This window comes from Rhodamnia argentea, chromosome 1 (genome assembly GCF_020921035.1).
Source record: "Rhodamnia argentea isolate NSW1041297 chromosome 1, ASM2092103v1, whole genome shotgun sequence".
In the NCBI taxonomy this organism is placed as follows: Eukaryota; Viridiplantae; Streptophyta; class Magnoliopsida; order Myrtales; family Myrtaceae; genus Rhodamnia; species Rhodamnia argentea.
The window spans coordinates 1,118,037-1,139,474 of record NC_063150.1 but is presented as its reverse complement, the minus strand read 5'-3'; the positions used below and the strand labels follow the sequence as shown (position 1 = coordinate 1,139,474).

Sequence of the window (21,438 nt, the reverse complement as noted above, 5' to 3'; positions counted from 1 at the left end):
GGACAATCTCGTGCGGTAAACCTAATGCAATTTTGGTAATTGAGTCCTAAACTTTTTTTTTGGCAATTGAGTCCTAAACCTTTTACAATTATACCAATTTCGTCCATTAGGCCGGCCGGTGCTGACTTGGAAATTTTTTAATGAAATCATAATATTTTTTTATTTTTTAATTATTTTTTATGACTCTTTTTATATTTTTTTTGCTAGGTTACCGGACCTTGGGTGATGGCCTAGCTAAAAAGAAAAGAAAAGAAAAAATAAAAAATTATTAGAAAATTCAAAAAGATTAAAAATTTAATAAAAATTTTCCACGTCGGTGCTAGCCGGCTAAATGGACGGGATTAACACAATTATAAAAATTTAGGACTCAATTGACAAAAATATAATTTAGTACTGAATTGGAACAATTGCAATAGGTTTAGGATCCTTTTGTTAATTTTCTCCTCTTGTGCTTTGCTCAACATATTAGTAAAGACATATTTCTAACCAATTTCGAAAGAGTCATGTTTTCCTCGGGAAATTTGTCAAAATAGTCCTACACCTGTTGCAATTTGGCCAATTTAGTCTTAACCTTTTCAATTTTGCTAACTGAGTCCTAAAACTTTTAACACTTCGCTAATTGAGTTCATTCGATCAATTGTAGTTAGAAATTGTTGATGTGGACGTTGGAAGTCTTATGTGGTACGGTCTATGCTGATGTGAACAATTTATATATTTTCTAAATTTTTTTTGGGGTTTTTTTATCTTCTTTTGTCTTTTCTTTATTTATTCCTTTTTTTTTTCTACCAAGCCCATCGGGGTTGGCCGATGAGGGTCTACTGGTCCTTGCCTGTGATTGGTGAGGGTCGGCCGGTAATCCTCGCCTGACTTGGTAAAACTAGTAAAACGAAGAAAGAAAAATATAAAAAAATTTATAAAACATTCAATTTTTGTGAAAATTATAAAAATTTGTCCATATCGGTGCCGACCGTTCTTTATGGCATCATTGTGGTCCAAGTTAGTGATTTTCAATTAAAATTTGCCGGATGGACTTAATTGGCGAAGTATCAAAAGGTTTAGAACTCAATTGATAAAATCGAATGGTTTATGATTTAATTGGCTAAAGTGCAATATGTTAAGAATTTTTGAACAATTTTCCCTATTTTCCTCTATCCTTGATTGGAGGACCTCCTACCAACTCTTTTGATTGGCAGATTACACACATCGACATTATGGTCATATATAGTTGGGTTTGGACATAGACTATATTTGTATTTATAACTCACCAATCAAATGCCTCAAATCAATTATATGGAGGAAAACATAGCATGTTTTTAAATCTCTGCCTGCTCATCTTCGCCCCCTTGACCCGATTGGGATGAACATTTAGTCCTCATTCCCACCTCATGCCTTGCACCAGGTGGGGCGAGGCTGCCTACTGGAGTCGGGCTAATGGTCTGTTTAGTTCAATATTTGAAATGGGTTTTGGGACTCTAAAACCCCTTGACCAAATGAAAATGGGGTTTGATTCATTTTTTTTAGAGAATTTTGGGGAAATGCAATTATATTCCCAAGGAAAATGGGGCTATCCCATTTGCAATTATATTCCCAGGGCATCCTTGTGAGGCAAGGTATCTTTGCTATCCCAAACCTCTGATCCAAATTTTGGAGGCCGTGTGGATTAACCAACTCCCGCTTCACAATCCTTTTCATCACTTAATATTGGAGAATGTTGACACAAGATTTTTAATCAATTTTCTTTCAGATTTATTTTTCAAAATTTCCCAAAAATTCACAAAAAATCAAAAAATTAAAAAAATCAACATTGGAAGCCTTGGCCAAGCATAAGGAACCAATTTGGAACAAAAAATAATTTTTCATATTTTTCACATTTTTTAATATTTTTGGAAAATAGGAAAATGTTAGAAAATTCATAAAAAATACTTTTCGAGGTCACAAAAATACAAAATTTTTTTAATATTCTTTATTTTAATTCCCTTTTCATATTGACCTCACGAAAAATTGAAAATTGAATTCAATTTTAGGTGTTTCTTCATAATGCCTAAGGTTGAATTTTCACAAAAAATACCAATTGAGTCTTTTTATTTGCAATTTTTGCACATTTAGAGTCTAGACATTCAATTGCAGTCCCTTTGAACTTCAATTTGATTAATTACGCCCTCAATTGCACCAATTACACGGATTGCTCAAAATCCCCAAAATTTCTTGCAATTTAGTCCCTCAATTTCTCAATTTTTGAAATTACTTTTAATTGAGGGACTATCATAGTAAAATTGAACTGTACCCCTAGGTTTTCATACATTCTGAATCAATTGGTATAGGTCTCATAGTCCAATTTGGGATCAAATTGACATCTAATTGAGGTTTTCCCCGAAATTGGCAATTTTGAAACATTTGGGCTCTTTTGTTGAAATTGATATGAACTTTAGTGGGCAAAATCACATTGAGTTTATATAGAATTCAGGCTCCAAAGTCACAATTTTGAAGTTTAATTGAAAAACATCCTACACAATTTCAACTAATTTTGAAAATTCTATGCGATTTAGCATTGGGCAACAACTTTCTCTCCAAATCCACACACGGACCCGCGACAATATAATGTGATCCGCATGCGGGCAAATCGCGCCATTTGCAGGTTCTGGGAGCTGGAGTTTCAACAGCCAAATTGGGGTCCAATCCCCGATCGAGCAAATTGTTTTGGGGCTTTTGTTGCTTGCAGAAGCTTCAAGTCCGCGTGCGAGAGACCCTGGCAGCACACGCTCGTTGGCGGAGAATGGCGACATTGCCGGTCAAAGTCTCGGCGCCCAAAAAAGTCAACATAATACAGTCTGCAAGGTCGATGTTGCATATTTTGGGTTCAACGAAGGCTTAATGGAATGGGACGGTAATCCCAACGGATCACTATCACCTTCTTGTTGGTGCCTATATGCGTGTTGATTTAGTACGTGAGAGCCTCGGCCAGATCTCTCTAATTTGACGGTTGCCTAATTTTTGCAAAAACACGAGTACTAAAGTTTTCAGAAGATTCATAGAGGAGAGGGGGATCATTTTGGCATTCACTCGATACACGTTGTTCTAGAGAGAAAGTGAGAGAGGAGGACTGAGACGTCTCTCGAGCTCTGCGTACTTCGTGGTTGCAAGAGAAGTGCAATTACTTGGACACTGATCCAATCGTCTTGCGACGGGGAGATCGTTACCGAATCTTCCCTTAGCTCATGAAAGAGTTAATCGCACAAGCTCAATCATCGTGTCTCTAAACCTAGGAGATCTTCTAGACTTACTTTTAGGATTCATGTATATTCAAGGCATCCATTAAATTATGTCGATTCTTGTATATTGTTGTTGTGGGATTTCAAACCTTGTGCATTGCGGATCATCTCTGCATAGTCCTTATCGCTTTGATTTTGCATAAAACTTGTCCAAATTAAGTCCACGAACCTCAACCTCCATGGCCGACTTTTACGAATCGTTCTAGACAAATCTAGACCAAACTAGGTCAATCGGACTTGCGACAAAGGTTTTGAACTTCAATTGAGTGTTTCCTATGGATTAATTAGCTTATAATGCTTGATATGACGTTTGATCGAACTTTTTAACTTTTTCCTTTTGGCTAAAGCTTGATTAATGGTGATTACGTGGATAAAATCGTGTGATCTTTGGTTATATTAAAAAAAAAGAGGGAGAGACAAGTCATTAAAAGTGTTAGTTAAAGGTCACTCCGAAGAGATCTCACCATTAGATCTCGCCGGAAATGACATAGTTCAAACGGCTTTGAACTCAATTCAGAAAGAAAGTCTAGGTGGCGCGGTCAACAGTCAATTACGATGAGGTGTTTAGGCTTTTTGGTCCATTTTGGTCTCTTGCCCTTTGCTCAACATATTAGTGAAGGCGTTTTCTAACCAATTTTGAAAAATAGTCAGGTTTGATTCTCAGAAATTGACCACATTTTCGTATTTTTAGATTTTTGAATAATAGTTAGGAAATAATAGAAATTAAAGGGCTTCGTCGTTTTGCCAATTGAATTCTAAGACTTTTAGTACTTTGCCAATTGAGTCCATCCAACTAATTTTTAGGCATATGAAGGTTGAACGGTTCATATCAAGTCCAGAATAGATCCTAGCCATCCGAGATCTTAACCTGGAGCAGCGTGATTTAAAAATATTTTCAAAGCTTCGTTTCGTGCATTTTTGTTGGTGAACTATTTGATTTAGCCCCGAGTTTAATCGTGGCCGTCCGTTCAATGTCAGATGCGACGTCGTTTTTGCAAGCGGAGTAGATGCGGCGTCGTTTAGGTTTTAATGAGCTCGAACGGCTGAGATCAATCTTGAAGTTGATCTCGGCCGTCCGTTCCTTTTTTGATACATTCGAATATTAGAATTCAGTTTAGAAATTCAAAAAAAAATATAATAATAGAAAAAAGGAAACGGCACCGTTTAAGTGTTGCGAGCGGGCTTGTGGGCGGTCGGACCGGGTTGGCTAGCTGTTGACCGGTTTGACCCGGTCCGGTTTATTAATAAAAAATAATAATAATAAATAAATAAATTTTCCAAAAAAAATCAAAAAAATTCCAAAAATACTTAGAAAATTCATAAAAATTTCCAGATTTTCACAAAAAAATTTTCTAAAATTTTCTAAATCGATTCGGGACTCATAAAGTCTGGATCGAAAATTTTGAGACTTCGAGGGTCGATCTATGTTGATCCGGAAAATTCCACACATTTTTAGAAAATAAATAAAAAATTCAAAAAAAATTAGAAAAATTAGAAAAAATTCCATAAAATCACAAAAAATGGGAAATGGCCACATTCAACTGGCCCAACCCCAATTTTGTGATTTTCGGTCCCGCAAACCTAAAAAATGACCATTCTACCATTCCGGGCCTTCCGCCCTAAATTTTCCCGAATCATCCGCCGAAACTAAAATTCGATATTTACGTGGGTCGATAGAATCCTCTTAGGCTCGTTTGCTTGATTTGTTTGACTGATTTGACATTGATTTTTTTGATTGTGCATTTTAATTTTTGATTTTGATTGTTAGGATAGAAAATTCTTATCCGCATGAATACTTAGGATCGTTAGGGCCTACCTCACCCGAAAGTCCATCTGCATGAATTCCTAGGTTAGAAAAACACTCGACATCGGTAACCGAAAGGGCGTCAATGTAAAAACTTGGGAACCAAGTCCCAACCCAAAATTGGTTTCGGGGGTTCAACCGAAGTTTCTCCCGACCCTCCGGTAGGGTTTTCCGATCATACCCTCCAATAAATTGATCGGTGGCGACTCCAAATTGCATGTACACATTTGCATATGCCACCCGACCACACTAAGGTCGATATCGATATTTGATAAATTTTACCCGACATCGCGATTCGAGTAATGGGTCTTGGGAGAGACCCGCGGTTCCGAAAGATCCCGGGAACAACCGGGGTCATCGCCAATAAAAAATTAAGGATCGGCTCGTTAACCCTCAACCACCTCCCGCGCGTAATACCCTGACGGAGGAGGGTCGCGACAAAGAAGAAGCTACCAAAAAAAGTCATTAAACCTATTGTACAGATCTCAATTCAATCTTTAATCTTTTGATGATTTTTCAAAGTAATCTCTCCGACTAATTTTGGCTAGAAATTGCTAATGTGAATGCCGACCATCCTACATATTATGACCATTGCTTATTTGGACAATTTTACGCAAATTTTTCTTTTTTATTTTTATCTTTTCCCTTTATTTTTCTTTCCTTTTTCTTATTTCCCTCCACTAGTCCGTGGTCTTGATGATGGCCAACTGTGATTGTCGTTCCAGGTGAGGGTGTCTTGGTTGACTCTCGCCATTTGCCGGAGAGGGCCAGCCGGCGGCCCTCGAGCCCTCAGTATAAAAGAAGAACTAAAAAAAGAAAAAGAAAACACTAAAATAGAAAGAAGAAAAAGGAAAAAAGAAAAATTGTAAAAATTGTTTAGGTCAATGTCGACCGGTCACGCAGGACGGTTGGCGTTCACATCGGTGGTTTTCGGCGAAACTTAACTGGCAGGACTATATCGATAAATTGTGAAAAAGTTTAAGAATAAATTCATCAAATTGAGAGGATGACCAAGACAAGTTGCTTTTTGCCTGGGAGAGAGAGCGTCACACACATTGGACTACTAGTTTACATTTAATTATTTATGAGTTGGATTCCATATAGTGAGCAGGAGCTCATAGAGTGTGTATTAATTATACAAAGTACACAGGAATTGAGCACTTAATGAAAAAGCATCCTACACCATATGCATTATTGCGAAGCATTGGGCAACAACTTTCTCTCCAAATCCACACACACCCGCACAATATAATGTGATCAGCATGTGGGCGGATGGGGGAGCTTGCACTTTCTGGGGAGCTGCATCGCCAGCTTCGGGTCAACCCCGATCGAGGGCAAGATGGTTGAGTTCTTGTACTTGCAGAAGCACTTCAAGTCCGCGTGCGAGAGACCCTGGCAGCACACGCTCGTTGGCGGCGGTGGGTTTGGTGGCGTCGCGGCGGGCTTGCAAGCCATCAGGTCTGCATAGGTCATGTTGCATATGGTCTGCGCGTCGGCGCAACAGGCGATTGCGACCATCAATCCCAACAGGATCACTATCACCTTCTTGTTGGTTGCCTCCATCTTGTTGTTTTATTAAGTGAGGACTGAGGACAGATCTCTCTAATTTGAGGGTTATGCTTAATTCTTGGCCACGAGAGAGAGAGTGCTGTTTTCATGTGCTTTATATAGAGAGTCGATGGGGATCATTTTGGCATTGCACGTGGATACACGTTGTCTCTAAGTAGGTCACCACTTGCACTGTGATGTCACGAGCTCTGCGTACTTATGGTTGCAAGAGAAGTCAATTATTGAACACTGATCCAATCGTCTTGCGACGGGGGAGATCCCTATTTAGTCTTTTTTCCTTAGCTATCATGAAAGATTAAGACAAGGTAATCATCGCGTTTAGACCTAGGAGAACCTAGACTTACTTTTAGGATTCATGTATATTCAAGTCCATTAAATTATGTCATTTTCTATATTCTAGTTGCGGGAATTGCAAAGACACTCACGTGTGGGAGGATCATCAAAAAAGTCCTAATCGTATGAAATTTTGCCAATTCAGTCCAAATTATTTTTTTACTAATTGAGCCCTTAACTTTTTACAATCGTTCCAATTCAATCCATTTGACGGGCTGGCGCCGATGTAGCAAATTTTATAGTATTTTAATGTTTTATGAATTTTTGATTATTTTTTCATATTTTTTTGTCTTACTTTTTTCTTTTTCCTTTTGGCTATAGCCCTGACCCTCGCCAGCGATTAGTGGCTGAAATCCTCCTACCGGCCCTAGCCAAAACGAAAAGAAAAAAAAAGAGACAGAAAAAATCATTAAAAAATAATTAAAAATTTGAAAATATTGAAATATTAAATTGACGGAAATGACATAGTTACAAAAGGCTTTGAACTCAATTCATAAATAAAATTTAGGACTGAATCAACACAATTACAATAGATTTAGAACTTTTTTGGTAATTTTGCTCTCTTGCACTTTGCTCAACATATTAGTAAAGATGTTTTTCTAACCAATTTTGAAAGAGTCATGTTTTCCTTGAGAAAATTGCTCAAATAGTCCTATATCTATTGCAATTTGGCTAATTCAATCTTAAACCTTTCAATTTTGCCAATTGAATTCTAAAACTTTTAATACTTTACCAATTGAGTCCATCCAACTAATTTTAGCTAGAAATCACAGATATGGAAGTTGGGCATCCTACATGGCATAGCCTAAGTAGACGTGAATTTAAAAAATATTTTCAAAACTTTTTGGGATTTTTTCTTCTTTTTTCTATTTATTTAGTCCCTTTTTTCTGCCAAGCCCCTTGAAGGCCGGTCGATGAGGGTCGTGGCCATTGCCTAGTGGCGGACGAGAGTCTTCGGTCCTTGCTTGTGACCAGCTGACCCTCGCCGAACTTGATAAAAAAAAAGGAAAAGAATGAAACATAAATATAAAAGAGAAAAAAACAAATAAAAAACAAATTATAAAAAAATTCAATTTTTTTTAAATTATAAAAATTTGTCTACGTCAATGCCGGCCATTCTGTGTGACATCACTAGCATCCAAATCAACGATTTTATATTAAAATTTTCCGGATGAACTCGATTGGCAAAATGTCAAAAGTTGAGAACTCAATTGATAAAATTGAAAGATTAATGATTTAATTAACAAAATTGCAATAGGTTAAGACTCTTTGGACAATGTTTCCTATTTTCCTCTATCCTTGATTGGAGGACCTCTACCAACTCTTTTGATTGGTAGATTACAAACATCGACATTATCGTCATATATAGTTGGGTTTGCACGTGGATGATTATTGTAGTTATAACTCGCCAATAAAATGCCTTAACTCAATTATATGGAGTAAAACATAGCATGTTTTTAAATCTGCTCCGGTTCATCTTCGCCCCCTTGACCTGGTCAACATGAACATTTGGTCCCTGTTCCCACTAGATGCCTAACTTTCAAAGTAACGGAAAGAAAAGCAATGACTAGAGTGGGAGAGTCAGAGTGAAAAAAATGATTCCTCACTTCTTTCTCTCATTCAAAATCATACACCAGGTGGGGCAAGTCTACCTACTGGAAGACGGGCTAAGGGTTTGTTTGGTTTAGCAATTGGAATGGGCTTTGGGGCTCTAAAACCCTTTGGTCAAATGCAAATGAGGTTTAGTTCATTTTTTGGAGAACTTCGGAGAAATGCAGTTGCATTCCCAAAGGCCTTCTTTGGCCACAGGAAAAAGGGGCTACGTGCGTCCTTGTGAGGCAAGGTACCATTACTATCCCAAACCTTGCTCCAGATTTTGGAGGTTGTGTTGATTAACCAATTCTCGCTTCACAATGCTTTTCAGCACTTAATATTGGAGAAGAATTATCAAAAAAGAAAATTTATTAAACCTATTGTACGGATGCCAATTAAGTTTTAAATCTTTTGATGATTTTTCAATATAGTCACTCCGGCTAATTTTAGCCAGAAATTGCTGATGTGTACACCAACCATCATATATAGCATGATCGGTGCTTATCCATACAATTTTATGCAATATTTTATTATTTTTTCCTTTATTTTTCTTATTTCCCTCCTCTAGTTCGTGGTTTTGAAATGGCCAATCGAGATTGCCAACCCAGGCGAGGGCGTCCCGGCCCTTGAGCCCACAATATAAAAGAAAAACTAAAAAAAGAAAATGAAAAATAAAACACTAAAAAAGAAGGGAAAACACCACCAAAAATCCTAAATTATGTCCACCGAGACATATTTACCCTAAACTTTTTCTTGTGACATCAGAAACCCCAAATTTGTATACGTGTGACATGTTTATCTCAAATATTTTTTTATGACACAAAAAATCCCAAACTTATATTAATGTGACACATTTACCCCAATTTATCTTTTTGTGACACAAAAAATTCCAAGCTTATAAGTATGTGACACACTTACCCTAAATATTAAGGTAAATGTGTCACACGGATACAAATTTAGGATTTTTAGTGTCACAAAAAAAGTTTGGGGTAAATGTGTCACACTAGTATAAGTTTGGGTTAAATGTGTCACATAGATAAAAGTTTGGGGTTTTTGGTATCACAAGAAAATGTTTAGGGTAAATATGTAATGGGCATAGTTTAGGGTTTTTGGTGGCTTTTTCCCAAAAAAGAAAGAAGAGAAATGAAAAAAGAAAAATTGAAAAAATTGTCTAGGTGAACGTCGACTGGTCACGCAGGATGATTGATGTCCTTATCAATGATTTATGGCCAAAATTAATTGATAGGACTATATCGATAAATTGTCAAAAGGTTTAGAATTAAATTGATCAAATTGAAAGGATGACAAAGATAACCTTGCTTTTTGCTTGGGAGAGAGAGAGAAAGAGAGTCACACACGTTGGACTACTAGCTTGTCATTTAATTATTATAAGCTGGATTCCATATAGTGAGCACGAGCTCATAGTGTGTATTAATTATACAAAGTACACAGAAATTAAGCATTTCATGAAAGAGCATACTTCATGATACGCATTATTGTCAAGCATCGGGCCAATACTTTCTCTCTCACCCCACACTCACCCGCCAATACAATGTGTTCAGCATGTGGGCGGATGAGGGAGCTTGCACTTGCTGGGGAGCTGCATCGCGAGCTTTGGGTCGACCCCGATTGAGGGCAAGATCGTCGAGTTCTTGTACTTGCAGAAGCACTTCAAGTCTGCGTGCGAGAGACCCTGGCAGCACACGCTCGTTGGTGGCGGCGGGTTTGGTGGCATCGCGGCCAGCTTGCAAGCCATGAGGTCCGCATAGGTCATGTTGCATATGGTCTGCGCGTCAGCACAACAAGCGATCGCTGTGGTCGTGAGCTATTTTAGCCTATTTGTTGGGAAGTTTTTTATTGTATAGTATGCTTCCTAGTATAGAATCGTTTCTATTGTATATCCCCTAATTAGGGTTATCGGATGTCCCGTATATATATGATAGCATTGAGTATTGTAAATGTACAGAAAAAATATATTCATTGAATGAAAGGAGAGTTTTTTCTCTTCATGGTATCAGAGCCCTAGGGTTTGATCCTTTGGGTACTGTATGTCAATCATCGACTACGGCGGTCCCACTGATATTCTAAGGTACAATGCCATTGTTAATGAAGATCGAGTTTATATTTTTTTGGCCGGTCTCGATGACCGCCTGGATAATGTTCATGCTAATGTTCTGAAGATGGATCCATTCCCCACCATTGAGCAAGCTTATGCTCGGGTCAGGCGAGAGGATATGCGCCAATCGTCATCATCGTGTCCACTCCCGTAGGGGTTACCTCTCGTTCCGCCATGGTGTCGCAGCGAGGCAAGGGTGATCCGCATCTCCAGTTAGTGCCTTCTACCTCGAGAGCTCGCCCTAGACCTAGTATGCCAATTCAATCCGAGGGGTGCTCTCACTGTGGGAATCCTAAACATACAGCAGCATCTTGTTTTAAACTGCATGGTTATCCGGATTGGTGGGATGATTTTCAGACCAAGAAGAAGAAACAAGGCTCACAGAAGGGGCGGAATGGAGGGCAAGCCTCCTTAGTGACTAGCGGCTTGGCATTAATTCCCATGGAGCCCGAATCTGCTAATGCCAAATCTCCAGAGGGTAATTATGGGTTTGTCTTTGCTAATGGACGTGGTGCTGATCATCATGGGTGGATAATTGATTCTGGCACCACCGATCACATGACTCCGGAATCTGGAGACCTTCTTACATCTACTACACCACGTCGAGATCATATTTATAATGCCAATGGGCATAGCTTTCCTGTGACGGCTGTGGGGCGTGTGTCTCCCTCCCCTTCTCCCTCTCTATCTCATACCTTACTTGTTCCTACATTGTCTAATCGTCTGTTATCAGTTGGACAACTTACTAGTGAGTTAAACCGTGTTGTGCTTATGTACCCCGATTTTTGCCTGTTTCAGGACATTCTCACGAAGGAGATTATTGGGCGTGGTACTAAGAGGGAGGGGCTGTATTTCGTGGATGAAATTACTTAAGACCGAACCTATCATTCTCGTGGGCAGTTAGCTCAAGAGAAGGAACTTTGGTTATGGCATCGTCGTTTAGGTCACCCATCCTTTGGGTATTTACGACATTTATTTCCCAAGTCATTTCATGGTCTATCAAACTTTAGTTTTCAGTGTGATACATGTATTTTGGCAAAAAGCCATCGTACCTGTTTTCCTCTCGGTTCGAATATCGGTTCCACTCCTTTTTCCTTAATTCATGCTGATGTATGGGGTGCGTCTCCTATTACTACTGTATCCGGGTTTCGATGGTTTATCATCTTTGTTGACGATTACACACGTATGACTTGGCTATATTTGATGAAACATAAGAATGAGGCTGAAGCTATCTTTCGAACTTTCCACCGTATGATTCAAACTCGGTTTGGGGCCAAACTTCAGGTTCTCCTGTCTGATAATGGTGGTGAATACTTAAGTAAACCTCTTGCAGCTTATTTTCAGGAACATGGTTTGATACATGAAACTTCTTGCCCTCAGACTCCTCGGCAAAATGGTGTTGCTGAGCGCAAGAATCGCCATCTTCTTGAAACCACTCGAGCACTGTTGGAGGGTGGCTATGTTCCCCATCGTTTTTGGGATTCCGATTGTGAGTTCTACCGGCTTATTTGTTAAATCGCATGCCTTCCCGCATTCTGAGCTATCGTACGCCAATGCAATCGCTTGCTGCCCATGTGTCTCTTCCTTCGGTTCTTACATTGTCTCCTAAGGTATTTGGGTGTGTTGCTTATGTCCATCTTCACAAAAATCAGCGGACCAAACTTGACCCTTGTGCGGTCAAATGTGTGTTTCTTGGCTATGGCCCTTCTCGAAAAGGGTATCGGTGCTATGATCTTGCCGGGAAACGCACGTATGTCACCATGGATGTAACATTTATTAAGACGGAGTCCTTTTTTCCTTCCCCGCAGTGTCATGTTCAGGGGGAGACTGGATGTAGAACCGGACATTGGTGGGAGGTTGGGACTACAAGAGTGACGGATGGGTGCCCACACCGGCACGATTCCGAGGCTGAAGATTTTGAACTACGCGCTCACGGAAGTGAGGAGGCGAAGATGGAGGCGTTGGAGAAAAATCGAACTTGGAAACTTGTGGAACTACCAAAGGATAAAAAGCCGGTTGGATGTAGGTGGGTCTTTACGATCAAACATAAGGCAGCCGGCACTATTGAGAGGTATAAGGCGCGACCGGTAGCTAAAGGGTATACACGCACTTATGGGGTGGATTATCGGGAAACATTCTCTCTAGTTGCGAAGTTAGATACTATAAGAGTGTTGTTATCTCTAGCTGCAAACTTGGACTGGCCTTTGCATCAATTTGATGTGAAGAATGCATTCCTTCATGGAGATTTAGAGGAGGAGATCTATATGGAGCTTCCACCGGATACGGATCTGCATATCAGCCGAACATGGTTTGTAAGCGGGAAAGATCATTATATGGGTTGAAGCAGTCCCCTCGTGCATGGTTCAGTTGCTTTAGCTCAGCTATGAAAAGGTATGGATACTCCCAAAGTAATTCAGATCATACTTTGTTCTTAAAAGGTGCTCAAGGAAGAATAACGGCTCTTATCATATATGTAGACGATATGATTATTACAGGCAATGATAGTGTAGAGATTATGACACCGTAGGAATTATTATCTAGGGAGTTTGAGATGAAGAACTTGGGAGGTCTGAAATATTTCCTTGGAATCGAGGTTGCTAGGTCGAAGGAAGGGATTTACTTGTCTCAGCGGAAGTATGTTCTTGATCTTTTGATCGAAGTTGGCATGCTTGATTGCAAGCCTGGACACACTCCTATGGTACAAAACTGTAAGCTTGGAGAGTACCACGATCGGGCGCCCTACTAATAAAGAGAAATACCAAAGGTTAGTAGGCCGATTGATTTACTTATCACATACACGTCCCGATATTGCTCATGCGGTAAGTGTGATGAGTCAGTTCATGCATACACCTAGTGAGGATCATATGAGTGCTGTGTTGCACATCATTCGATATTTGAAGTCAGCCCCAGGAAAGGGATTGCTATTTGCAAAGAATGGCCACCTTGAAGTAGAGGGTTACACAGATGCGGATTAGGGGGAAGTGTGACGAGATAGGAGGTCTACATCGGGGTATCTTACATTTGTGGGAGGCAACCTTGTTACATGGAGAAGTAAGAAACAAAAGGTTGTAGCTCGATCTAGTGCAGAAGCTGAATTCAGAGGTGTAGCAAATGGGTTATGCGAACTTCTATGGCTTCGGAAGTTGCTAACCGAGCTCGGGTATCCACCAGGTTTGGAAATCAAATTGTTTCGTGATAATAAAGCAGCCATAAACATTGCTCATAATCTAGTTCAGCATGATAGAACCAAACATGTGGAGGTTGACAGACATTTCATCAAAGAGAATTTGGATGCAAAAGTGATCTAGTTACCATTTGTTAAGTCCGAAGACCAGTTACCTGATATATTGACAAAGGCTGTGTCAAGTAGAGAATTCCATTGCTCACTTATCAAGTTGGGTATCAAAGACATCTTTGCACCCACTTGAGGGGGAGTGTGGTCGTGAGCTATTTTAGCCTATTTGTTAGGAAGTTTTTTATTGTATAGTATGCTTCCTAGTATAGAATCCTTCATATTGTATATCCCCTAATTAGGGTTATCGGATGTCCTGTATATATATGATAGCATTGAGTATTGTAAATGTACAGAAAAAATATATTCATTGAATGAAAGGAGAGTTTTTTCTCTTCAATCGCGACCATCAATCCCAACAGGATCACCACCACCTTCTCGTTGGTTGCCTCCATCTTGTTGCTGTCTTAAGTGAGGACTGACGACAGACACTCGAATGATCCGAGACTCTCTCTCTCTCTCTCTCTCTCTCTCTCTGATTTGAGGGTTATGCTTAATTCTTGGCCACGAGAGAGAGAGAGAGAGTGCTGTTTTCATGTGCTTTATATAGAGACTCGATAGGGATCATTTTGGCATTGCACGTGAATATACATTGTCTCTAAGTAGGTCACCACTTGCACTGTGGTGTCACGAGCTATAGTGTACTTGTGGTTGCAAGAGAAGTCAATTATCCAAGGGAAATTTACAAAAACTATTCATGTCGGCGTAGGCAGTGCCACACAGGATGGACGATGTCCATGTTAGTAATTTCCGATTAAAATTAACCGGATGGACTCGATTGGCAAAACGTGAAAATGTTTAAAACACAATTGCCAAAATTAAAAAGATTTACGATTGAATTGAAAAAAATGCAATAGATTTACGACTTTTATGACAATTTTCCTGTGGTTTCATAGACTATGCATACTTGTGGTTGTAAGAGAAGTTAATTATCCAAGGGTAATTAATAAAAATTGTCCATGTTAGTCCGGCGGTGCCACATAGTATGTATGGCATTCACGTCGGTGATTTTCGACCATAATTGGTCGAATGGACTCAATGCAAAACGTGAAAAGATGTTAAAGTTCAGTTGGAAAAATTAAATTATTTAAGACTGAATTGACAAAAGTGTAATAAATTTATGTCTTTTTAAATGATTTTCCCGTGGTGTCACGGGCTATGTGTACCCATGGTTGCAAGAGAAATCAATTATCTTCGGTGATTTTTGTCGCCAGAAAGGGATTATTTTGCTTTGTCCATACGTTGTTTGTCTACTTTTTCGATCGCGTGAAGGCTTGATATTAGGAGAACGGCTACGTTCGGTGATTCTTGAATTCTTGAACGCTGATCGAACCTTTTTGTGACGGAGGAGATCCCTATTTAGTCCTTTTTCCTTAGCCATCACGAGAGATTAAGACAAGACAGTCATCGCGTTGAGACTTGGAAGAAACCTAGGTTTAGTGTTGGGATTCATGCACGTCCAAATCCATTAAATTAAGTACGTCATTTTCTAGATTCTAGTTCTGCGAATTGCAAGGACACCTTCGTGTTTTGCTCAACACATCACTACAATTCCTTTGATTGGTGGATCACAAACATCGACATTATCTTCGCCTCGTGACCAGCTCGGGATGAACATTTAGTCCCCGTTCCCACCTCATGCCTTACACCAGGTGGGGCAAGGCTGCCAACCGGAGCGGGGCTAACTGCGTCCTTGTGAGGCAAGGTACTATTGCCATCCCAAACCTCAATCCCAATTTTGGAGGCCGTGTGGATTAACCAACTCGCGCTTCACAATCCTTTTCATCACTCAATATTGGAGAAGAAATCATAAAAAAAAGTCATAAATCTATTATACGGATATCGAATTAGCCTTAAACCTTTTGACTATTTACTAATATAGTCATTTCGTTCAATTTTGTCCAAAAATGATCGACGTAGATACCAACCATCCTCCATAGCATGACCGGCCACGATGTGGACAATTTTTATTTTATTTTTAAAATTTTCCATTTCCTTTCCTTACCTTTTTCTTATTTCCCTCATTTGTCCAATATCTCTGCAGGGGTTGGTCGAGATTGCCGCCCTAGGCAAGGGTGTCTTGGCCCTCACCAGATTTTGGCTTCGGGCTTCGGGTGAGGATCGGTCGGCGGCCCTTACAAGCACTCAATTAAAAAAAAAGAAATCAAAAATGAAAAAGATAAAAAATAAAGAAAAAAGAAAATAAAAAAATGCAGAAAAATTATTAAAAGATAGTAAAAATTGTTCGGGTCCATATGTATCGGTCTATCATTATCGTTGAGCATGTGAGTCCTAGATGACTAATAGTTGAGATTGCCTTGAATCGATGGACCCGAGTCCACAAAAGATTTTCTCTTCTAATCCTACTAACTACTTGGTTGGGATGGGTAGGCCCACCACTTCACTTTCTCTTAGGCCACCTTCCCTCAAAATAGTTTCGTTTAAATTCTCCGATGATCCACAGTTTAGGGCCGAACCCACAAAGATGTATTACCAAACATTGAACAAACCGAGACCTATAGAACTATTGTCAACTGTTCCATAACCTTAAGCTATTAAATGAAGACGTGGTTTAATATTTAATTACTCTAATGCTCCATCTCATACTTAGTCTGGCTTTTTTGCCTAGTATTAAGCGTGGAATATTACTTTGAGGAGACAAATAGGGGCCTGGCAAAATTTGGACTCGGGATTTCTTACTACGATGCCATATGATATTTAGTAGAACCATTGCCGACTGATCCAAAAGCTTAAACTATTAAATGAAGGCGTGGTATAATATTTAATTACTCTAACAAAAATAACTCTCTTTGTCAAGTAGAATGGTTGGAAATGGGCATAATGGATAAATTCATTCAACAATATCCAAAAAAAAAAAAAAAAAAAAATCAACAAGATCTATTCTGATCAGACTAGAATGAATGGGATTGGTTTGACCTCTCGCTCGGATGGTTGATTAAATGGGATCACTATAACTAGCATTGCTTTTTGATAAATGATTGACATTATTTGTTAGACTAAGCCTAACATAAGAAGTATTTGATGACTTAGGCTTTTATAACAAGTGTATTTTCGAAAAAAGTATTTAATGATTAGGCTTTTATAACAAGTCACTATGTACAGTAATGTTCGCCATCCGAGCACAATATTTGCTATTTAAAATACTAAACTCTTTAAAATGCTACTTCTCTAGCTGTTTGCTATTTAAGATCAGGAAAATGACACAAATGGATAATGAGTTTTGATTCGACATGTAATGTCGTCCATGAACTTTTATTTTGTTCAATGTGGTCTATGATCTATAAGTAAAAGTTCATTTTGGTCCATAGACTATATTTAATGTTTGAAATACGATCTAAAATTTTATTTTATTTTGTTCAACGTAATTTTTTTTTTCCTTTTCAAAAGTAGATGAATGAACTGATGAACACATTGACTCGTCATTTATAAAAATCAAACTCCACACACAATAATCTACGTCATTGAATAACATTTGATTTGTCATTTGAGTAAACGTAAGGACTACATTTAGTAATAATTCATAGATCATATTGAATAAATTAATAGTTTAGGGATCAAATTCACATCGGATCAAAATTCAAAAACCATTTGTGTCATTATCTCTTTGAGATTTGGATTACTTTGGTGTCGCAATCTAATGACATTAGAAAAATGTTCCTGTTATTTTTTATGTTCTCCAAAAAAATTGGATCCTGCTCTTTGCTGGGTTTCCTTTTCGGCCCACACTGTAGGTGGTTCGTAATGTCATGACACTGAAAAAAAAATGACTCTGTAGCAAATAAAATAATTGTTTTTTTGTTGTGATATATGCTTTATTTGTTAGTGGAATACTTCAAGATAGGACTGCTAAGGATAACTATAGAGTTTCGATTCTCATGTGAATTAAAAGTATGCTTTAAAGCCTCACTTGTTCCATCAACTCATTGGCCTTCTTCATCTCCCCTCCTTTGTCCTCCTTTTCCATGACCAAATGGACTACCCGCTTCACTTTCTCAGCGTTGATGCTGCTCTCGACCCCCGCGCATTAGCTCCACCCACACCCCCTTATCCGCAACCATCATCTTCACATTGCATGCCTGCTCGGCCGCCATCAGCGGCCGCACAATCGGCACTCCCTGGCTCAGGTTCTCCATGATAGAGTTCCACCAGCAGTGGCTCAAGAATGTTCTTGTCGAGCCGTGCGAGAGGATCTCCAATTGGGATGCCCAATTTCGCACTAGCAAGCCCTGTTTGCTGCCGGTCACTCAGGCCTCAAACCCCGGAGGCAACCACTCTGGTAGCAAGTAGGAAGTCCCCCTTAATGTCCAAACCTAATGGCGACCACTCTGGTAGGAAGTAGGAACTCCCCTTTAATGTCCAAACCTAATGGCGGCCTAGCGACCCGAATGAAAGGCTTGCCAGTTGATGGCCACGCAATGGCTAATTGCATTATCTGGAGAGGACTAATAGCGCTCTGAGAACCAGATGAGACATACGAAACAGAGTTTGGACTGTCGCAATTGGGAGATCTAGGCATTTCTCTAGGGACACTCCTAGAGCTTTTCTTGCATGCTTCTGGAGTGAGTTTGGTCTTCAGTTTGTAGAAATTGGTGGTGATGATTTTTGAAGGATGTGAGGAGGGATTAATGAACCAACGGCCCAAACAGGAAGCTTCAACTACTTCCTTAGGAGGTCATAACCAAGAGGATCAATTTCCTGAACTGAATTGCACAGCCACCCATCTAAGGACCAAGAGAGGTTGATCTGAACCTGAAAGAACCTGGACCAGGGTTCAGTACCGTCTCTGCCTCTCGGATGAACCGGTGGAGCTGAGAGTGGTGGAAGAGACGGCTGTTGGGAAAGCTGGGCACCGAGAACTCCTCGGCATCAGTCGAGAAGCGCGCAAGGTGTAGTAGGAGGGAACTATTGGCCAGAGCATTACGCGCTGCCCGTGGAGAAAGTGTTGTTCTTGGTCCCAAGCCTGGTGGCGACATTTATGGACCTCTATGTTCGCTAGCTCCCAATTACGTTCGAGAAAATGAGTGGCAGATGAGCATTAAAAGCTTAGCAGTTTGGGTGGTTGTTGCGGTGTTCTGATGTGTTTGATGGCGAAATTGTCAATGACAAGACAAAAGCTTTTTTGCCTACGGTTTCATGTTCACGAACGCTACTTCTGAATCTCCGAACAATGATATTTGAGATTGTCGCACCATAAAACTTCGTAAACATCGTCAGATAGATAATACGAGCGTTGGACGCGCGAAACGTTTTCTTGTTTAGTACAGGCAGAATCATGCAAGACGATACTATTAAGCATGGAAGTTAGAATGTTACGTGAATCCAAAGTGCCGCATTCAAGAAAATGAGCAAAACCCTAACTCTTGGGTTCTATTGCTTGAGGACATGGCCGTGACCTGCGGAACTATCCGCTTCGATTAACATATGCCGACTGAATCGAATTTCTAATTTGTTCTATTCTGTGACGACACGTTTCATGTGATGATTGACTTGGAGGAACGGAAATGTACCGTTTGTGGAGTCACCTAGAACAGTCCTCACAAATTCATCCATGGCCTTGACACTAGACCCCTTCTCATCATCACTGCCTTCTTTCACAGCTTCCCTCATTTGTCCCATCACTGCATTGGCCCTCTCCTTCATCTCCCCTCCTTTTCCCTCCTCTTCCAACACCAATTCTATCACCCGCTTCACTTCCTCAGCTTCGATCCGGCTCTCGACCCCGCGCATAAGCTCCACGCACACCCCCATTTCCTCGACCATCATCTTGGCATTGTACGCCTGCTCGGCTGCCATCGGCCACCCCACTATGGGCACCCCTTGGCTCAGGCTCTCCATGATCGAGTTCCATCCGCAGTGGCTTAGGAATGCTCCCGTCGAGCCATGCGAGAGGATGTCTAATTGTGGGGCCCAATTCCGCACTAGCAAGCCCTTCTTGCTCTTGGTCACTCGGTCCTCAAACCCCGGCGGCAACCACTCGGGTCGGAACTCGCCTTTAATATCGAAACCGAGCGGCGGCCTAATGACCCAAAGGAAAGGCTTGCCACTTGATTCCAAACCAATGGCTAACTGCATCATCTGGCTAGGACTTATAGTGTTTTGTGAACCAAAGGAAATGTACAAAACCGAGTTTGGACCATGGGAATTGAGGAAGTCTTGGCATTTCGCTAGGGACACACCAAAAGCTTTTCCCGAATGCTTTTGGAGGGATTTCAAACTTGAGTTGGGAGAGATTGGAGATGATTTTTGTAGCAGGGGAGAAGGGACTAGTGGACCAATGGCCCAAACAGGGAGCTTCAAGTACTTCCTCAAGAGATCAAACCCAAGAGGCTCAATTTCCTCAACTGAATTGCACAACCAACCATCTGAGGCCGAAGAGAGCTTGATCTGAACCTGAAAGAACTTGGACCACTCATCTGTAACATCCGCCTCTCGAATGTACCGGTGGAGCTGAGAGCGGTGGAACCGGCACTGTTCGGGGAATCCAGGCACCGAGAACTCCTCAGAATCAGTCGACCGGTGCGGGAGGTGAACCCAGATAGAGATGTAAGCCAGAGTGCCATATGCGCCGCCCGTGGTGAAGGCTATGTTTTTCGTCCCAAGCCTCTTGGCGATGTCCACGGACCAACCCAAGAACACATCCGAGATCACGCAAAGAGGTGGCCGGCCCTCTTCGGTGGTTATGTCGGAGATGAGGCACTCTACCGGACCAGCGAGGGACACAGATGAGTGGAAAAGCTTCACGATCTTATTGAACGGCAAGTTCTCGGTGTTCTCGGTGTCGGGGGGCAAGCCGTGGTCGGAGCTACAGAATGGAATCTCGTAGAGGCGGATTCCAGAGTCGTCATCGTCTGGGGAGATGGTGGAGCGGAGGTACCGGAGGTTGAGAGGGGTGGTGGCGAGAGTGACGGAGAAAGGGGCTTGGCGGCAGATGCGGCGGGCGAGGGCGAGGAAGGGGATGAGATGGCCATGGGCCATGAAAGGTAGCATCACTATGTGACCATGAGATTGAGATTTTGAATCATCCATGGAGTCTGGTTGGATTGGAGAAGATGTGAGAGACTGCCGAGGGCACGCCTCTTCTTTTGTATTATGTTGTGCGTGGTTTGGTTCCTTTGCCGAATGCTTTTATTAGACTGCAAAAGTCCAATGGTTGTCATCCCCTTGAACCCCGCAACTTGGGCCAAGCATTCTGTCCTCACTTTTCCCTTTTATTAAATTGCGTCGGACGTGTTATTTGTGAATGAATTGTGGCAAGACAGGCGATTGCGTTGCCCTTGTGTCTGTTTTATCTTTGTTTTGGAGTCATCAGTTGTAGTGCTCTTCGGATAGCGCTCCCGTATGATTAATATTTTTGAAAACAAAATACAAAAGGTATCGAAAAAGCGTTAGAATTATTTAGCATAATCAAATTTTCGAATTCATTTAATCTCTGGTTTGTAAG

The 21,438-nt window shown here is 40.6% G+C and overlaps 3 protein-coding genes and 1 pseudogene across 3 annotated transcripts; all 4 read right to left on the bottom strand.

Annotated features, from left to right (window-relative positions):
- Positions 1-6,330: 6,330 nt before the first annotated feature.
- On the bottom strand, positions 6,331-6,636 carry LOC115745236 (putative lipid-transfer protein DIR1). The gene has a single exon (XM_030680682.2). The coding sequence runs from the start codon at positions 6,634-6,636 to the stop codon at positions 6,331-6,333; it is 306 nt and encodes a 101-aa protein (XP_030536542.2).
- A 3,307-nt stretch (positions 6,637-9,943) lies between these two features.
- Positions 9,944-14,475, bottom strand: LOC115745237 (putative lipid-transfer protein DIR1). The gene is made up of 2 exons (XM_048280578.1): positions 14,316-14,475; positions 9,944-10,376 (listed from the first exon to the last, which is right to left on the bottom strand). Exons 1-2 carry the CDS (start codon positions 14,369-14,371, stop codon positions 10,127-10,129), a joined length of 306 nt encoding a protein of 101 aa, XP_048136535.1. The 5' UTR covers positions 14,372-14,475; the 3' UTR covers positions 9,944-10,126.
- A 3,417-nt stretch (positions 14,476-17,892) lies between these two features.
- On the bottom strand, positions 17,893-19,205 carry LOC125313597 (annotated as a pseudogene).
- A 124-nt stretch (positions 19,206-19,329) lies between these two features.
- Positions 19,330-21,173, bottom strand: LOC115745177 (crocetin glucosyltransferase 3-like). The gene is made up of 2 exons (XM_048272012.1): positions 19,495-21,173; positions 19,330-19,453 (listed from the first exon to the last, which is right to left on the bottom strand). The coding sequence occupies exons 1-2, from the start codon at positions 21,021-21,023 to the stop codon at positions 19,399-19,401; spliced, it is 1,584 nt and encodes a 527-aa protein (XP_048127969.1). The 5' UTR covers positions 21,024-21,173; the 3' UTR covers positions 19,330-19,398.
- Between the last annotated feature and the right edge of the window lie 265 nt (positions 21,174-21,438).